Here is a 20,974-nt window from a genome sequence, read left to right as displayed (position 1 = left end):
CACACACACACACACACACACACACACACACACACACACACACACACACACACACACACACACACACACACACACACACCAAGGCCCTATACACTGCTGGTACACACACACACACACACACCAAGGCCCTATACACTGCTGGTACACACACACACACACACACACACACACACACACACACACACACACACACACACACACACACACACACACACACACACCAAGGCCCTATACACTGCTGGTACACACACACACACAAGGCCCTATACACTGCTGGTACACACACACACACACACCAAGGCCCTATACACTGCTGGTACACACACACACACACACACACACACACACACACACACCAAAGCCCTATACACTGCTGGTACACACACACACACCAAGGCCCTATACACTGCTGGTACACACACACATACACACCAAGGCCCTATACACTGCTGGTACACACACACACACTAAGGCCCTATACACTGCTGGTACACACACACATACACACCAAGGCCCTATACACTGCTGGTACACACACACACACACCAAGGCCCTATACACTGCTGGCACACACACACACACACCAAGGCCCTATACACTGCTGGTACACACACACTCCAAGGCCCGATACACTGCTGGTACATACACACACACACCAAGGCCCGATACACTGCTGGTAGGATTAGGACTTAGTTTATTGTCCTGAGGGGTAATTGGTCTGAACATTAAAAAGTGCTGCTGCTTTCACATAGAATATCACATCATTATACAGCATCAATCATATAAGCACCCCTCTTCCCACCCACACAAGGCTGTGACTTGGTGGTCAGTTCCACATGGTTTAAGGCCTACTGGCCGGACTCCAGTTGTTGTCTTCTACCCTCTTCTACATCTGTCTACCCTACTAGTTAGTCGTTTTATTTACAGGGGGACCAAACATGGTATACAGTACACACTGTACACACACTAGCTAGGCCACACACACTAGGGCCATACATTCTGCAGGTATCTACACACACCCAACAATAGTAACCTTGTAACCCTCCCTCCCTCCCAGGCCCCAACCATGTGTCCCTGTTCAAGGCAGATGGAGAGCTGTCGGACCTCAACAGTAAACTGCTTCTCTACTACACTCCTCAGGTGGGTGGCTCACTCACAGGCTCCTCCCAGACACAGGCTCCTCCCAGAAAACAGTTATGATGTTACATAGTTACAATGTACTAAAAATGGGTAGTAACGCTGTACTAAAAATGGGTAGTAACGCTGTACTAAAAATGGGTAGTAACGCTGTACTAAACAGGTAGTAACGCAGTACTAAAAACGGGTAGTAACGCTGTACTAAAAACAGGTAGTAACGCTGTACTAAAAACAGGTAGTAACGCTGTACTAAAAACAGGTAGTAACGCTGTACTAAACAGGTAGTAACGCTGTACTAAAAACAGGTAGTAACGCTGTACTAAAAACAGGTAGTAACGCTGTACTAAACAGGTAGTAACGCTGTACTAAAAACAGGTAGTAACGCTGTACTAAAAACAGGTAGTAACGCTGTACTAAAAACAGGTAGTAACGCTGTACTAAACAGGTAGTAACGCTGTACTAAAAACAGGTAGTAACGCTGTACTAAAAACGGGTAGTAACGCTGTACTAAACAGGTAGTAACGCTGTACTAAACAGGTAGTAACGCTGTACTAAACAGGTAGTAACGCTGTACTAAACAGGTAGTAACGCTGTACTAAAAACGGGTAGTAACGCTGTACTAAAAACGGGTAGTAACGCTGTACTAAACAGGTAGTAACGCTGTACTAAAAACAGGTAGTAACGCTGTACTAAACAGGTAGTAACGCTGTACTAAAAACAGGTAGTAACGCTGTACTAAAAACAGGTAGTAACGCTGTACTAAAAACAGGTAGTAACGCTGTACTAAAAACGGGTAGTAACGCTGTACTAAAAACAGGTAGTAACGCTGTACTAAAAACGGGTAGTAACGCTGTACTAAACAGGTAGTAACGCTGTACTAAACAGGTAGTAACGCAGTACTAAAAACGGGTAGTAACGCTGTACTAAAAACAGGTAGTAACGCTGTACTAAAAACAGGTAGTAACGCTGTACTAAAAACAGGTAGTAACGCTGTACTAAACGGGTAGTAACGCTGTACTAAAAACAGGTAGTAACGCTGTACTAAAAACAGGTAGTAACGCTGTACTAAAAACAGGTAGTAACGCTGTACTAAACAGGTAGTAACGCTGTACTAAAAACAGGTAGTAACGCTGTACTAAAAACAGGTAGTAACGCTGTACTAAAAACAGGTAGTAACGCTGTACTAAAAACAGGTAGTAACGCTGTACTAAACAGGTAGTAACGCTGTACTAAAAACAGGTAGTAACGCTGTACTAAAAACGGGTAGTAACGCTGTACTAAACAGGTAGTAACGCTGTACTAAACAGGTAGTAACGCTGTACTAAAAACAGGTAGTAACGCTGTACTAAACAGGTAGTAACGCTGTACTAAAAACGGGTAGTAACGCTGTACTAAACAGGTAGTAACGCTGTACTAAACAGGTAGTAACGCTGTACTAAACAGGTAGTAACGCTGTACTAAACAGGTAGTAACGCTGTACTAAAAACGGGTAGTAACGCTGTACTAAACAGGTAGTAACGCTGTACTAAAAACGGGTAGTAACGCTGTACTAAAAACAGGTAGTAACGCTGTACTAAAAACAGGTAGTAACGCTGTACTAAAAACAGGTAGTAACGCTGTACTAAAAACGGGTAGTAACGCTGTACTAAACGGGTAGTAACGCTGTACTAAAAACGGGTAGTAACGCTGTACTAAACGGGTAGTAACGCTGTCATTAAAACACTTGTATTTGTCTCAGGCCTTCAAGAGTCAGATCTGTGTGGACCTGTCTCCTAACCACCAGTATGATGGCAGACTGACAGGCCACAGGGTGGTGAACTGGGACATCAAGGTGTGTTGCTATTCATTCTGTTAACCAAGAGCTCAGTAAACTAGTTGGACCTGGCTCTGACAACATCACTGTGCTTGGGGGAGGGTTCCTCGAGTGACAAGACTGTGACTGTGCGTATGTCTCTGTGTCTGACTGTGTGTGTGTCTCTTGTGTCTGACTGTGTGTGTGACTGTGTAGGTATGTCTCTGTGTCTGACTGTGTGTATGTCTCTTGTGTCTGACTGTGTGTGTGACTGTGTGTATGTCTCTGTGTGTGTATGTATGTATGTCTCTGTGTCTGACTGTGTGCATGTATGTGTGTTTCTGTGTATGTATGTATGTCTCTGTGTCTGACTGTGTGCATGTGTGTATGTTTCTGTGTGTGTATCCCTGTAGGATGTGTTGAACACAGTGGGGGGCATGGGGGTTCTACTGCCCCTCCTGGAACAGGTGTGTGAGGCAGAGCAGGCGGAGGGAGGAGGTCAGGAGACGTCAGACCTGCTGGGTCCAGAACTAACCTGTAGCTCCTCTCGGGGGCCTGTCGGCATGCTGCTGCCACTGGGCAAGTCCTCCGGTCAGTAGCCTGTACAGGGTCCAGTGTGTGTTTGTACTGCTGTATGTGTGTGTTGGAGATAATAGAGAGACAGATATATTATACTCTATTGTCAACTGGGGGGTTCCAGCCCTGAATGCTAATTGGCTGAAACACCATTTCAGCCATGTGTATATCACACAATATACCCACAGGTATACTTGTTTACTGCCCTAATTACATTGGTAACCAGTTTATAATAGCAATAAGGCACCTCTGGGGTTTGTGGTATATGGCCAATATACCACGGCTAAGGGCTGTGCCCAGGCTGTACTCCGCTTTGGGTTGTGCCTAAGAACAGCCCTTAGTCATGGTATATTTAAGCAATAAGGCCAGAGGGGGTGTGATATAAGGCCAATATACCACGGCTAAGGGCTGTGTCACCCCCGAGGTGCCTTACTGCGATTATAAACTGGTTACCAACATAATTAGAACAGTAAAAATAAATGTTTTGTAATACCACGGCTTTCAGCCAATCAACATTCAGGGCTCGAATCGGTTCGATCCCCGAATGCTTATTGGCTAAGAGCCGTGGTATATCAGACCGTGTACCACGGGTATGACAAAACATGTATTTTTACTGCTCTAATTATGTTGGTAACCAGTTTATAATAGCAGTAAGGCACCTCGGGGGTGCCACGGCCCTTAGCCGTGGTATATTGGCCTTATATCACACCCCCTCTGGCCTTATTGCTTAATTGACATACTTTGCAAGGTCAGTGGGTGTTAAAGAGCTACGTTACTGGGAATACTGATTGAATTTAGTAGTTTGGACATTTTGATTGTGGAAATGGTGCTCCGTGAACACTGATGAAGCACTATCGTACTCAATAGGCTTATTTTACATCAATTAATGTGTGTGTGTGTGTGTGTGTGTGTGTGTGTGTGTGTGTGTGTGTGTGTGTGTGTGTGTGTGTGTGTGTGTGTGTGTGTGTGTGTGTGTGTGTGTGTGTGTGTGTGTGTGTCTCTCTCAGATGGTCGGCTGGAGAGGAACAGTGTAGCAGCCTTCCTGCTGATGGTGAAGAATCTGATTCGTCATCACCCTGTCAACCAGGAGAGCCTACTGAACTGCCACGGACCCAGCATTATAGGAGCCATGCTCACTAAGGTACTGGCCCATTATAGCAGCCATGTTCACTAGGGTACTGGCCCGTTATAGGAGCCATGCTCACTAAGGTACTGCCCCATTATAGGAGCCATGCTCACTAAGGTACTGCCCCATTATAGGAGCCATGCTCACTAGGGTACTGGCCCATTATAGGAGCCATGCTCACTAAGGTACTGGCCCATTATAGGAGCCATGTTCACTAAGGTCCTGGCCCATTATAGGAGCCATGCTCACTAAGGTACTGGCCCATTATAGGAGCCATGCTCACTAAGGTACTGGCCCATTATAGGAGCCATGTTCACTAGGGTACTGGCCCATTATAGGAGCCATGTTCACTAGGGTACTGGCCCATTATAGGAGCCATGTTCACTAGGGTACTGGCCCATTATAGGAGCCATGTTCACTAAGGTACTGGCCCATTATAGGAGCCATGTTCACTAAGGTACTGGCCCATTATAGGAGCCATGTTCACTAAGGTCCTGGCCCATTATAGGAGCCATGTTCACTAAGGTCCTGGCCCATTATAGGAGCCATGTTCACTAAGGTACTGGCCCATTATAGGAGCCATGCTCACTAAGGTACTGGCCCATTATAGGAGCCATGTTCACTAAGGTACTGGCCCATTATAGGAGCCATGTTCACTAAGGTACTGGCCCATTATAGGAGCCATGCTCACTAAGGTACTGGCCCATTATAGGAGCCATGTTCACTAAGGTACTGGCCCATTATAGGAGCCATGTTCACTAGGGTACTGGCCCATTATAGGAGCCATGTTCACTAAGGTACTGGCCCATTATAGGAGCCATGTTCACTAGGGTACTGGCCCATTATAGGAGCCATGTTCACTAGGGTACTGGCCCGTTATAGGAGCCATGTTCACTAGGGTACTGACCCGTTATAGGAGCCATGTTCACTAGGGTACTGGCCCGTTATAGGAGCCATGTTCACTAGGGTACTGTCAGTAAACAATGGGAATGACTTAGATTTAAGTAGTCCTTCTCAAGGTGGCGAGCGTGAGACGCTCCCATTCATTTCAATGAAGCCTGGACATAAGTAGCATGGCTCCAGGAGAGGTGCTGGCGCTGCTCAGGGTAAAATGATTCACTGGTTCTACTTTCAACAATTCAACGCACGGCTCTTGCCTGAGAACACTAGATAAAGTGGCTTGTACTCTGCTCACGCCTGCACAAGTTACTCATCCAGCGTAGCAGCTAAAACCTGGGTCATGTTGTTGTGTGTAGATGTGTATCCATAGTAGCTAATGTCCAGACCAGAGACACCATCATCCTACAGTACTGTAGCAGCTAATGTCCAGACCAGAGACACCATCATCCTACAGTACTGTAGCAGCTAATGTCCAGACCAGAGCCATCATCATCCTACAGTACTATAGCAGCTAATGTCCAGACCAGAGCCATCATCATCCTACAGTACTATAGCAGCTAATGTCCAGACCAGAGACACCATCATCCTACAGTACTGTAGCAGCTAATGTCCAGACCAGAGCCATCATCATCCTACAGTACTATAGCAGCTAATGTCCAGACCAGAGCCATCATCATCCTACAGTACTGTAGTGGCTAATGTCCAGACCAGAGCCATCATCATCCTACGGTACTGTAGCAGCTAATGTCCAGACCAGAGCATCATCATCCTACAGTACTGTAGTGGCTAATGTCCAGACCAGAGACAGCATCATCCTACGGTACTGTAGTAGCTAATGACCAGACCAGAGCATCATCATCCTACGGTACTGTAGTGGCTAATGTCCAGACCAGAGCATCATCATCCTACGGTACTGTAGCAGCTAATGTCCAGACCAGAGCCATCATCATCCTACGGTACTGTAGTAGTTAATGTCCAGACCAGAGCATCATCATCCTACGGTACTGTAGTAGCTAATGACCAGACCAGAGCATCATCATCCTACAGTACTGTAGTGGCTAATGTCCAGACCAGAGCATCATCATCCTACAGTACTGTAGTGGCTAATGTCCAGACCAGAGCATCATCCTACAGTACTCTAGTGGCTAATGTCCAGAGCATCATCATCCTACAGTACTGTAGTAGCTAACGTCCAGACCAGAGCATCATCATCCTACGGTACTGTAGCAGCTAATGTCCAGACCAGAGCCATCATCATCCTACGGTACTGTAGTAGTTAATGTCCAGAGCATCATCATCCTACGGTACTGTAGTAGCTAATGACCAGACCAGAGCATCATCATCCTACAGTACTGTAGTAGCTAATGTCCAGACCAGAGCATCATCCTACAGTACTGTAGTAGCTAACGTCCAGACCAGAGCATCATCCTACGGTACTGTAGTAGCTAATGTCCAGACCAGAGCCATCATCATCCTACGGTACTGTAGTAGCTAATGTCCAGACCAGAGCATCATCATCCTACGGTACTGTAGTAGCTAATGTCCAGACCAGAGCCATCATCATCCTACAGTACTGTAGTGGCTAATGTCCAGACCAGAGCCATCATCATCCTACGGTACTGTAGCAGCTAATGTCCAGACCAGAGCATCATCATCCTACAGTACTGTAGTGGCTAATGTCCAGACCAGAGACAGCATCATCCTACGGTACTGTAGTGGCTAATGTCCAGACCAGAGCATCATCATCCTACAGTACTGTAGTGGCTAATGTCCAGAACAGAGACAGCATCATCCTACGGTACTGTAGTAGCTAATGACCAGACCAGAGCATCATCATCCTACAGTACTGTAGTGGCTAATGTCCAGACCAGAGAATCATCCTACAGTACTGTAGTGGCTAATGTCCAGACCAGAGCCATCATCATCCTACGGTACTGTAGTGGCTAATGACCAGACCAGAGCATCATCATCCTACAGTACTGTAGTAGCTAATGACCAGACCAGAGCATCATCATCCTACAGTACTGTAGTAGCTAATGTCCAGACCAGAGCATCATCCTACAGTACTGTAGTAGCTAACGTCCAGACCAGAGCATCATCCTACGGTACTGTAGTAGCTAATGTCCAGACCAGAGCCATCATCATGCTACGGTACTGTAGTAGCTAATGTCCAGACCAGAGCATCATCATCCTACGGTACTGTAGTAGCTAATGTCCAGACCAGAGCCATCATCGTCCTACAGTACTGTAGTGGCTAATGTCCAGACCAGAGCCATCATCATCCTACGGTACTGTAGCAGCTAATGTCCAGACCAGAGCATCATCATCCTACAGTACTGTAGTGGCTAATGTCCAGACCAGAGACAGCATCATCCTACGGTACTGTAGTGGCTAATGTCCAGACCAGAGCATCATCATCCTACAGTACTGTAGTGGCTAATGTCCAGACCAGAGACAGCATCATCCTACGGTACTGTAGTAGCTAATGACCAGACCAGAGCATCATCATCCTACAGTACTGTAGTGGCTAATGTCCAGACCAGAGCATCATCATCCTACGGTACTGTAGCAGCTAATGTCCAGACCAGAGCCATCATCATCCTACGGTACTGTAGTAGTTAATGTCCAGACCAGAGCATCATCATCCTACGGTACTGTAGCAGCTAATGACCAGACCAGAGCATCATCATCCTACAGTACTGTAGTGGCTAATGACCAGACCAGAGCATCATCATCCTACAGTACTGTAGTGGCTAATGTCCAGACCAGAGCATCATCCTACAGTACTGTAGTGGCTAATGTCCAGACCAGAGCATCATCATCCTACAGTACTGTAGTAGCTAACGTCCAGACCAGAGCATCATCATCCTACAGTACTGTAGTGGCTAATGTCCAGACCAGAGAATCATCCTACAGTACTGTAGTGGCTAATGTCCAGACCAGAGCCATCATCATCCTACGGTACTGTAGCAGCTAATGTCCAGACCAGAGCATCATCATCCTACAGTACTGTAGCAGCTAATGTCCAGACCAGAGCATCATCATCCTACAGTACTGTAGCAGCTAATGTCCAGACCAGAGCATCATCCTACGGTACTGTAGTAGCTAATGTCCAGACCAGAGCCATCATCATCCTACGGTACTGTAGTGGCTAATGACCAGACCAGAGCCATCATCATCCTACAGTACTGTAGTGGCTAATGTCCAGACCAGAGCATCATCATCCTACTGTACTGTAGTGGCTAATGTCCGGACCAGAGCCATCATCATCCTACTGTACTGTAGTGGCTAATGTCCAGACCAGAGCCATCATCATCCTACTGTACTGTAGTGGCTAATGACCAGACCAGAGCATCATCATCCTACAGTACTGTAGTGGCTAATGTCCAGACCAGAGCATCATCATCCTACAGTACTGTCGTGGCTAACGTCCAGACCAGAGCATCATCATCCTACAGTACTGTAGTGGCTAATGTCCAGACCAGAGCATCATCCTACAGTACTGTAGTGGCTAATGTCCAGACCAGAGCATCATCATCCTACCCTACTGTAGCAGCTAATGTCCAGACCAGAGCATCATCATCCTACTGTACTGTAGTGGCTAATGACCAGACCAGAGCATCATCATCCTACAGTACTGTAGTGGCTAATGTCCAGACCAGAGCATCATCATCCTACGGTACTGTAGTGGCTAATGACCAGAGCATCATCATCCTACGGTACTGTAGTGGCTAACGTCCAGACCAGAGCATCATCATCCTACAGTACTGTAGTAGCTAATGTCCAGACCAGAGCATCATCATCCTACAGTACTGTAGTGGCTAATGTCCAGACCAGAGCCATCATCATCCTACAGTACTGTAGTAGTTAATGTCCAGACCAGAGCATCATCATCCTACAGTACTGTAGTGGCTAATGACCAGACCAGAGCCATCATCATCCTACTGTACTGTAGTAGCTAATGTCCAGACCAGAGAATCATCCTACGGTACTGTAGTGGCTAATGTCCAGACCAGAGCATCATCATCCTACAGTACATTCCAGAGGAGGTTTCTAGGAGCGTAGAGGAAGGGGGGCTGGTGGTGTGACAGGATATGAGGGTATATATGACTGCTGGGCTGAGCATCCTGTTAGGAAACCCTGCTCTAACAATCTCACACAATTACCCCTAAACACACACACACGCGCGCGGACGTATGCACGCACTCGCAGACACGCATACAAACACAACACACACACAATGTCACACTGACTCCCCCACTCACACACTCACACCTCTCACACACACACCCCTCATACACACACCCCTCATACACACACAGTGACTCCCAGTCATAGTACCACACTGTCACACACCATGTCACGTTGAGAGTGACTTCCTCAACGACAGACAGTTTTACCTGACTTAGTCATTTGACTTTGGTTCCTCTGATTCTCCCTACAGTAGGACAGATGATACAGTACACACACCTTGGTTCCTCTGATTCTCCCTACAGTAGGACAGATGATACAGTACAAACCCACCTTGGTTCCTCTGATTCTCCCTACAGTAGGACAGATGATACAGTACAAACACACCTTGGTTCCTCTGATTCTCCCTACAGTAGGACAGATGATACAGTACACACACCTTGGTTCCTCTGATTCTCCCTACAGTAGGACAGATGATACAGTACAAACACACCTTGGTTCCTCTGATTCTCCCTACAGTAGGACAGATGATACAGTACAAACACACCTTGGTTCCTCTGATTCTCCCTACAGTAGGACAGATGATACAGTACAAACACACCTTGGTTCCTCTGATTCTCCCTACAGTAGGACAGATAAACAGTACAAACACTTGTACATCTTGTCTCCCTTTTTAATCTTCTACCCTTCTCGTGTTACATGGAGCATGTTATGAGAAGCACATTTCTGCGAAAGTAGACAATCTCATCTCTCTCCCTCCTCCGTCTCTCTCTCCCTCCATCTCCCGTCTCTCTCTCTCTCCCTCCCCGTCTCTCTCTCTCTCCCTCCTCCGTCTCTCTCTCTCTCCCTCCTCCGTCTCTCTCTCTCTCCCTCTCCCGTTTCTCTCTCTCTCCCTCCCCCGTCTCTCTCTCTCTCCCTCCCCGTCTCTCTCTACCCTCCCCCGTCTCTCTCTACCCTCCCCCGTCTCTCTCTCTCTACCCTCCCCCGTCTCTCTCTCTCTCCCTCCCCCGTCTCTCTCTCTCTCCCTCCCCCGTCTCTCTCTACCCTCCCCATCTCTCCCTCTCCCATCTCTTTCTCCTAGGTCCCAGGTAGTATGATGGATATGTCTGTTCTGATGGCGTGTCAGTTCCTGTTGGAGCAGGTATCCAGTGAGGAGAACAGTCCGTTGCTCCTGCAGCTCTACCAACACCTGCTATTTGACTTCCGCATCTGGAGCAACAGCCACTTCGCTGTGTGTTTGGGTAAGAGCAGTCAGCCACTATAGCCTGGTAGCCAGTAGACTTCCGCATCTGGAGGAGCAGCCACTTCGCTGTGTGTTTGGGTAAGAGCAGTCAGCCATTGTAGCCTGGTAGCCAGTAGACTTCCGCATCTGGAGCAACAGCCACTTCGCTGTGTGTTTGGGTAAGAGCAGTCAGCCACTATAGCCTGGTAGCCAGTAGACTTCCACATCTGGAGCAACAGCCACTTCGCTGTGTGTTTGGGTAAGAGCAGTCAGCCACTGTAGCCTGGTAGCCAGTAGACTTCCACATCTGGAGCAACAGCCACTTCGCTGTGTGTTTGGGTAAGAGCAGTCAGCCACTATAGCCTGGTAGCCAGTAGACTTCCACATCTGGAGCAGCAGCCACTTCGCTGTGTGTTTGGGTAAGAGCAGTCAGCCACTGTAGCCAGTAGACTTCCACATCTGGAGGAGCAGCCACTTCGCTGTGTGTTTGGGTAAGAGCAGTCAGCCACTATAGCCTGGTAGCCAGTAGACTTCCGCATCTGGAGGAGCAGCCACTTCGCTGTGTGTCTGGTTAAGAGCAGTCAGCCATTGTAGCCTGGTAGCCAGTAGACTACCACATCTGGAGCAGCAGCCACTTCGCTGTGTGTTTGGGTAAGAGCAGTCAGCCACTGTAGCCAGTAGACTTCCACATCTGGAGGAGCAGCCACTTCGCTGTGTGTTTGGGTAAGAGCAGTCAGCCACTGTAGCCTGGTAGCCAGTAGACCTCCGCATCTGGAGGAGCAGCCACTTCGCTGTGTGTCTGGTTAAGAGCAGTCAGCCATTGTAGCCTGGTAGCCAGTAGACTACCACATCTGGAGGAGCAGCCACTTCGCTGTGTGTTTGGGTAAGAGCAGTCAGCCACTGTAGCCTGGTAGCCAGTAGACTTCCGCATCTGGAGGAGCAGCCACTTCGCTGTGTGTCTGGTTAAGAGCAGTCAGCCATTGTAGCCTGGTAGCCAGTAGACTTCCGCATCTGGAGCAGCAGCCACTTCGCTGTGTGTTTGGGTAAGAGCAGTCAGCCACTGTAGCCTGGTTGCCAGTTCTGTAGGCCTTTGAACATCAGAGCAGTTGTTGACTAAAGCACAAACAGATCTGGGAGGGTTATGTCTAGCGTGTCGCCCCTACAGTGTGCAGGACTATCCCAGTATCAACAGACTTTGGTCGGCTCTGTCAAAGCGAACTCTGCCCCTTTCATATGCATGTAGAAGCTCTGTCAATGCGAACTCTGCCCCTTTCATATGCATGTAGAAGCTCTGTCAAAGCTAACACTGCCCCTTTCATATGCATGTAGCCCAGGGACATCTAGAGACAGACTGAGACATAACCCTTTGGTACAGAGGGAATATATTATCATAACCATTATCCACTGATACTGAATGAATCAATGCCCTCCAGGGTGTAAGTCTGTACTCGCTGTTGTTCCAGTGGTACATTTTCAGACTGCATTGGCAATGACATAGAAGTGAAGGACTTGTGTCCTAAATAGCACCCTATTCCCTATATAGTGCAACACTACTTTTGGTAGTGCCTTGAATAGGGAATAGGGTGCCATTCGGGAGACAACCAATGTGTGCAATGTGTTGTCTGTGAAAGCCATGTCCAGTACCTCATATTGATGTGTTGTCTGTGAAGGCAATGTCCAGTACCTCATATTGATGTGTTGTCTGACGGCCATGTCCAGTACCTCATATTGATGTGTTGTTTTTGAAAGCCATGTCTAGTACCTCATATTGATGTGTTGTCTGTGAAGGCCATGTCTAGTACCTCATATTGATGTGTTGTCTGTGAAGGCCATGTCTAGTACCTCATATTGATGTGTTGTCTGTGAAGGCCATGTCCAGTACCTCATATTGATGTGTTGTCTGTGAAGGCCATGTTCAGTACCTCATATTGATGTGTTGTCTGTGAAGGCCATGTTCAGTACCTCATATTGATGTGTTGTCTGTGAAGGCCATGTCCAGTACCTCATATTGATGTGTTGTCTGAAGGCCATGTCCAGTACCTGTCGTCGGTGATCAAGGACAGGAAGCAGCGCATGAGGAAGAAGTATGGAGTGCAGTACATCCTGGATACCATACGGACACACTACAGGTACCTCAACAACCCTTTACACTACAGGTACCTCAACCATCCTTTACACTACAGGTACCTCAACCATCCTTTACACTGCAGGTACCTCAACAACCCTTTACACTACAGGTACCTCAACCATCCTTTACACTACAGGTACCTCAACCATCCTTTACACTACAGGTACCTCAACCATCCTTTACACTGCAGGTACCTCAACACCCCTTTACACTACAGGTACCTCAACCATCCTTTACACTACAGGTACCTCAACCATCCTTTACACTACAGGTACCTCAACCATCCTTTACACTACAGGTACCTCAACCATCCTTTACACTGCAGGTACCTCAACAACCCTTTACACTACAGGTACCTCAACAACCCTTTACACTACAGGTACCTCAACAACCCTTTACACTACAGGTACCTCAACAACCCTTTACACTACAGGTACCTCAACAACCCTTTACACTACAGGTACCTCAACAACCCTTTACACTACAGGTACCTCAACAACCCTTTACACTACAGGTACCTTTACATTCTAGGTACCTCAACCATCCTTTACACTACAGGTACCTCAACAACCCTTTACACTACAGGTACATCAACAACCCTTTACACTGCAGGTACCTCAACAACCCTTTACACTACAGGTACCTCAACAACCCTTTACACTGCAGGTACCTCAACACCCATTTATACACTACAGGTACCTCAACATCCCTTTACACTGCAGGTACCTCAACAACCCTTTACACTCTAGGTACCTCAACAACCCTTTACACTGCAGGTACCTCAACAACCCTTTACACTACAGGTACCTCAACAACCCTTTACACTACAGGTACCTCAACAACCCTTTACACTACAGGTAACTCAACAACCCTTTACACTGCAGGTACCTCAACAACCCTTTACACTGCAGGTACCTCAACAACCCTTTACACTACAGGTACCTCAACAACCCTTTACACTACAGGTACCTCAACAACCCTTTACACTGCAGGTACCTCAACAACCCTTTACACTGCAGGTGCCTCAACAACCCTTTACACTGCAGGTACCTCAACACCCCTTTATACACTGCAGGTACCTCAACACCCCTTTATACACTGCAGGTACCTCAACACCCCTTTATACACTGCAGGTACCTCAACACCCCTTTATACACTGCAGGTACCTCAACACCCCTTTATACACTGCAGGTACCTCAACACCCCTTTATACACTGCAGGTACCTCAACAACCCTTTACACTACAGGTACCTCAACCATCCTTTACACTGCAGGTACCTCAACAACCCTTTACACTGCAGGTACCTCAACAACCCTTTACACTACAGGTACCTCAACCATCCTTTACACTGCAGGTACCTCAACACCCCTTTACACTGCAGGTACCTCAACAACCCTTTACACTACAGGTACCTCAACAACCCTTTACACTACAGGTACCTCAACAACCCTTTACACTGCAGGTACCTCAACAACCCTTTACACTGCAGGTACCTCAACAACCCTTTACACTGCAGGTACCTCAACCATCCTTTACACTACAGGTACCTCAACCATCCTTTACACTGCAGGTACCTCAACAACCCTTTACACTGCAGGTACCTCAACAACCCTTTACACTACAGGTACCTCAACACCCCTTTACACTACAGGTACCTCAACACCCCTTTACACTACAGGTACCTCAACCATCATTTACACTGCAGGTACCTCAACAACCCTTTACACTGCAGGTACCTCAACAACCCTTTACACTACAGGTACCTCAACAACCCTTTACACTGCAGGTACCTCAACAACCCTTTACACTACAGGTACCTCAACAACCCTTTACACTGCAGGTACCTCAACCATCCTTTACACTGCAGGTACCTCAACAACCATTTACACTGCAGGTACCTCAACAACCCTTTACACTACAGGTACCTCAACAACCCTTTACACTGCAGGTACCTCAACAACCCTTTACACTACAGGTACCTCAACAACCCTTTACACTGCAGGTACCTCAACAACCCTTTACACTACAGGTACCTCAACAACCCTTTACACTGCAGGTACCTCAACAACCCTTTACACTGCAGGTACCTCAACCATCCTTTACACTACAGGTACCTCAACAACCCTTTACACTGCAGGTACCTCAACAACCCTTTACACTACAGGTACCTCAACAACCCTTTACACTACAGGTAACTCAACAACCCTTTACACTACAGGTACCTCAACAACCCTTTACACTACAGGTACCTCAACAACCCTTTATACACTACAGGTACCTCAACAACCCTTTACACTGCAGGTACCTCAACACCCCTTTATACACTACAGGTACCTCAACACCCCTTTACTATGGTAATCATCATCTTAATGACACAAATTATGAATTGTGAGTTATCTATGCTTCTTAAAAATGATAGCCTCCATGCAGATGGCAAAAAAATGTATGATAGATGTATGTACATGTTGATGTACACTGTTGTTTGTATGCCTCCATATGTACATCATCTGATTTGTTCATCTCTGTGTGCCTGTGTGCTCTCAGTGTGGAGAAAGATGGCAGTCCTCTGTCTGATGAAAAGCAGACTGTTCAGATCTCTCTGTTCTCTCTGCTGAGAGACTTCCTCCTCAAGTGCCCTACTCCTGAAGAGCTCCACAGCATCTTGGCCTACACACTTTCTATAGGAGAGGAGCAGCAGGTACGCACGCTAACGTAGACATGCTTACTCCTTGTCTTTATTCAGAGGGTTTTTGGATCTAACCCTGTCCTTTCTTGAACCTTATAATTCCACTCACATTTCTCCTCCCTCCCTCCCCCCTCCCTCCCTCCCTCCCTCCCCCCCCCCTCCCTCCCTCCCTCCCTCCCTCTTTGCTTTCTATCCTCTGCTATCTCCACTCTTCTCAACCTCCCACCTCTATTTCTACTCCCATCACGTACTCTCACCGTCCTCTTTTCTCTCCCCACCCCTCTCCACCCTACCCCTCTCTTACCCTCTCCCCTTCCCCCTCTTTCTCTCTCCACTCCCTATATTCATCCCAATCACTTACTCTCCTCCTCCCTCCTCTCTCTCCCCACCCCTCCCTCTCCCTCCTCTCTCTCTCCACCTCTCCCTCCTCTCTCTCTCCACCCCTCCCTCTCCCCCCTCCCTCCTCTCTCTCTCTCCACCCCTCCCTCCTCTCTCTCTCCACCCCTCCCTCGTCTCTCTCCCTCCACCCCTCCCTCTCCCCCTCCCTCCTCTCTCTCTCTCCACCCCTCCCTCTCCCTCCCCTCTCTCTCTCTCTCTCTCTCTCTCTCTCTCTCCATCAGGTGGTGAGTGCGTTAGATGTGGTTTACAGTCTGTTGAGGAGCAGCCCTCTCAGAGAGCAGGTCCAGGCTGTACTGTTGGAGTGGGGAGTAGAACAGCTCTACTGTCTGCTGCTCAAACCCAGCTTTGGAGACGAGGTCAGAGAGAGAGTCTTCAGGGTGAGTCAGTCTGCTGCATCACACCACCATTACACTACCACACCACACCACCACCACCATTACACTACCACACCACCACCACCACCACCACCACCACCACCACATCACACTACCTCCACCACATCACACCACCACCACACCACCACCACACCACCATTACACTACCACACCACCACCACATCACACCACCACCACCACCATTACACTACCACACCACCAACACCACCACCACCATCACCACATCACACTACCACAACACCACCACCACCACCATTACCACCACAACACCACACCACACCACCACCACATCACACTACCACCACATCACACCACTACCACATCACACCACCACCACCACATCACACTACCACAACACCACACCACACCACCACCACACCACACCACCACCACATCACACTACTACCACATCACACCACCACCACCACATCACACTACCACACCACCACCACATCACACTACCACAACACCACATCACACCACCACCACATCACACCACCACCACATCACACTACCACACCACCACCACATCACACCACCACCACATCACACTACCACACCACCACCACCACACCACCACCACCACCATTACCACCACCACCACACCCCACCACCACCACATCACACTACCACATCACACCACCACCACATCACACTACCACACCATCACCACATCACACTACCACACCACCACCACCACCACATCACACTACCACCACCACCACATCACACTACCACACCACCACCACACCACCACCACCACCACATCACACCACCACCACCACATCACACCACCACCACATCACACCACCACCACATTACAGTACCATTACACCACCACATCACACCACCACCACCACATCACACCACCACCACATCACACCACCACCACATCACACTACCACCACCACATCACACCACCACCACCACCACATTACACTACCACATCACACTACCACCACATCACACCACCACCACATCACACTACCACCACCACCACCACACCACCACCACCACCACATCACACCACCACCACCACATCACACCACCACCACCACATCACACCACCACCACATCACACCACCACCACATCACACTACCACCACCACTACCACCACCACATCACACTACCACACCACCACCACATCACACCACCACCACATCACACTACCACACCACCACCACATCACACCACCACCACCACCACCACCACACTACCACCACATCACACTAACCGGTGCATGTTGGGGAATCTACCAAAGATACTGCAGCTATAGCCATTCTATGTTCAGAGTTTTACCTAGTCATCCACTCAATACACAATCTCTCCATCTTTCCTAGTTTATCTGAGTCGTAGGTCAGTGTTGTTGAGTTTTACCTAGTCATACACTCAATACACAATCTCTCCATCTTTCCTAGTTTATCTGAGTCGTAGGTCAGTGTTGTTGAGTTTTACCTAGTCATACACTCAATACACAATCTCTCCATCTTTCCTAGTTTATCTGAGTCGCAGGTCAGTGTTGTTGAAATCTCATCAAACAAAAATCTCCTGCTCTCCTCCTTGGTCGTTGACGCAGGTTCTGTACAAGATCCTGAAGAGTGAACGAGTGTCTGAGCGCGCCAAGCAACGTGTCAAGTTGAAGGATTTTGGATACCTGGGTCTTGTCTGTTTCCTAGGAGATGTCCCCGTAACCATGACCACCGTGCGCTGTCTGTACGAGCAGGTCCTCGCTACAGGTAGGCCTCATAGAGCCTCTGCTCGTGTCCCAAATGGAGCCCTATTCCCTTTATACAGTCTAGTAAACTACTAGGGCCCATAGTGCCCTGTCAAATGTAGTGCACTATATAGGGACTAGGGTTCTCATAGGGCTTTGGCCAAAAGTAGTGCACTATATAGGGACTAGGGTTCTCATAGGGCTTTGGCCAAAAGTAGTGCACTATATAGGGACTAGGGTGCCATTTGGGTGCTAACAACTCTGTGTTGTTGTTTTTGTCGCACTGCTTTGCTTTATCTTGGCCAGGTCGCAGTTGTAAATGAGAACAAGTTCTCAACTGGCTTACCTGGTTAAACAAACCTGTTTTTGTCCTGTTTTTCTCTACAGTCATCCTTTTACAATGTATTTTATTCTTGTATTGATGTCAACATGAAACATTCTCAACTATAACTCCTCTCCTTGTTGTTCCTATAGTATGTATGGATATATCTCCTCCCCTCCCTCCTCTCTCTCTCCACCCCTCCCTCTCCCCCCTCCCTACTCTCTCTCTATCCACCCCTCCCTGTATATAACCCCTCTCCTTGTTGTTCCTATAGTATGTACAGTTGAAGTCGGAAGTTTACATAAACCTTAGCCATATACATTTAAACTCCGTTTTTCACAATTCCTGACATTTAATCCTAGTAAAAATTATAGTTTTAGGTCAGTTGGGATCACCACTTTATTTTAAGAATGTGAAATGTCAGAATAATAGTAGAGAGATTGATTTATTTCAGCTTTTATTTCTTTCAGCTTTTATTTCTTTCATCACATTCCCAGTGGGTCAAAAGTTTACATGCACTCAAATAGTATTTGCTAGCATTGCCTTTTAAATTGTTTAACTTGGGTCAAACATTTCGGGTAGCCTTCCACAACCTTCCCATAACAAGTTGGGTGAATTTTGGCCCATTCCTCCTGACAGAGCTGGTGTAACTGAGTCAGGTTTGTAGGCACTCCTTGCTCGCACATGTTTTTTCAGTTCTGCCCACACATTTTCTATAGGATTGAGGTCAGGGCTTTGGGATGGCCACTCCAATACCTTGACTTTGTTGTCCTTAAGTCATTTTGTCAAAACTTTGGAAGTATGCTTGGGGTCATTGTCCATTTGGAAGACCCATTTGTGACCAAGCTTTAACTTCCTGACTGATGTCTTGAGATGTTGCTTCAATATATCCACTTAATGTTCCTTCCTCATGATGCCATCTATTTTGTGAAGTGCACCAGTCCCTCCTACAGCAAAGCACCCCCACAACATGATGCTGCCACCCCCGTGCTTCATGGTTGGGATGGTGTTCTTCAGCTTGCAAGCCTCCCCCTTTTCCTCCAAACATAACGATGGTCATTATGGCCAAACAGTTCTATTTTTGTTTCATCAGACCAGAGGACATTTCTCCAAAAAGTACGATCTTTGTCCCTATGTGCAGTTGCAAACCGTAGTCTGGCTTTTTTATGGCGGTTTTGGAGCAGTGGCTTCTTCCTTGCTGAGCGGCCTTTCAGGTTATGTCGATCTAGGACTCGTTTTACTGTGGATATAGATACTTTTGTACCTGTTTCCTCCAGCATCTTCACAAGGTCCTTTGCTGTTGTTCTGGGATTCATTTTCACTTTTCGCACCAATGTACGTTCATCTCTAGGAGACAGAACGCGTCTCCTTCCTGAGCGGTATGACGGCTGCGTGTTCCCATGGTGTTTATACTTGCGTACTATTGTTTGTACAGATGAACGTGGTACCTTCAGGCGTTTGGAAATTGCTCCCAGGACCTCCACCAGACTTGTGGAGGTCTTGGCTGATTTCTTTTGATTTTCCCATGATGTCAAGCAAAGAGGCACTAAGTTTGAAGGTAGGCCTTGAAATACATCCACAGGTACACCTCCAATTGACTCAAGTGATGTCATTTAGCCTATCAGAAGCTTTTAAAGCCATGACATAATTTTCTGGAATTTTCCAAGTTGTTTGAATGCACAGTCAACTTAGTGCATGTAAACTTCCGACTTCAACTGTATGTCTATAGGGTATATACTTTACTGTGTATAACCCCTCTCCTTGTTGTTCCTATAGTATGTATATCTATTGGGGATATACTTTACTGTGTACTTCTGATTGTCATTGTTTTGTGTAGATGCCACTCCTAACTTCAGAGACCTGCTGGCTGTGGTCCATCTGTCCCACCGTGCTGAGCTCACTGTCCGTCTGGATGTCTGTCGCAAGGTCAGTCCCTACCTACTCTAATCTTCTTTCCCTTCCACTGTCCTGTTTCCCCTCCTCTAGTCCTCTTTCCCCTCCTCTAGTCCTGTTTCCCCTCCTAGTCCTCTTTCCCCTCCTCTAGTCCTGTTTCCCCTCCTCTAGTCCTCTTTCCCCTCCTCTAGTCTTCTTTCCCCTCCTCTAGTCCTCTTTCCCCTCCTCTAGTCTTCTTTCCCCTCCTCTAGTCCTCTTTCCCCTCCCTAGTCCTCTTTCCCCACCTCTAGTCCTCTTTCCCCTCCTCTAGTCCTCTTTCCCCTCCTCTAGTCCTCTTTCCCCTCCTCTTTCCCCTCCTCTAGTCCTCTTTCCCCTCCTCTAGTTCTCTCCTCCCGTCCTCTTTCCCCTCCTCTAGTTCTCTTTCCCCTCCTCTAGTTCTCTTTCCCCTCCTCTAGTTCTCTTTCCCCTACTCTAGTCCTCTTTCCCCTCCT

The 20,974-nt window shown here is 47.6% G+C and overlaps 1 protein-coding gene across 5 annotated transcripts in view; it reads left to right on the top strand.

Moving 5' to 3' along the window:
* nbeal2 (neurobeachin-like 2) overlaps positions 1–20,974 on the top strand; it is a 130,421-nt gene that overhangs the window by 71,065 nt on the left and 38,382 nt on the right. For all 5 annotated transcript variants that reach the window (XR_011674523.1, XM_071395897.1, XM_071395895.1 and 2 more), the window contains 10 exons: positions 1,058–1,140; positions 2,876–2,968; positions 3,343–3,520; positions 4,513–4,646; positions 10,804–10,963; positions 12,971–13,073; positions 15,618–15,771; positions 16,380–16,535; positions 18,131–18,290; positions 20,428–20,516. Coding sequence is in view for 4 of the 5 variants with exons in the window: in XM_071395897.1 (XP_071251998.1) it covers positions 1,058–1,140; positions 2,876–2,968; positions 3,343–3,520; positions 4,513–4,646; positions 10,804–10,963; positions 12,971–13,073; positions 15,618–15,771; positions 16,380–16,535; positions 18,131–18,290; positions 20,428–20,516 (1,310 nt within the window). In the remaining variant the exon portion in view is untranslated. The remainder of the gene's footprint in view (positions 1–1,057; positions 1,141–2,875; positions 2,969–3,342; positions 3,521–4,512; positions 4,647–10,803; positions 10,964–12,970; positions 13,074–15,617; positions 15,772–16,379; positions 16,536–18,130; positions 18,291–20,427; positions 20,517–20,974) is intronic.

Source organism: Salvelinus alpinus, chromosome 4, assembly GCF_045679555.1.
Source record: "Salvelinus alpinus chromosome 4, SLU_Salpinus.1, whole genome shotgun sequence".
NCBI lineage: Eukaryota > Metazoa > Chordata > Actinopteri > Salmoniformes > Salmonidae > Salvelinus > Salvelinus alpinus.
The sequence above is the reverse complement of the archived record's forward strand: the minus strand, read 5'-3'. Positions and strand labels throughout refer to the sequence as shown.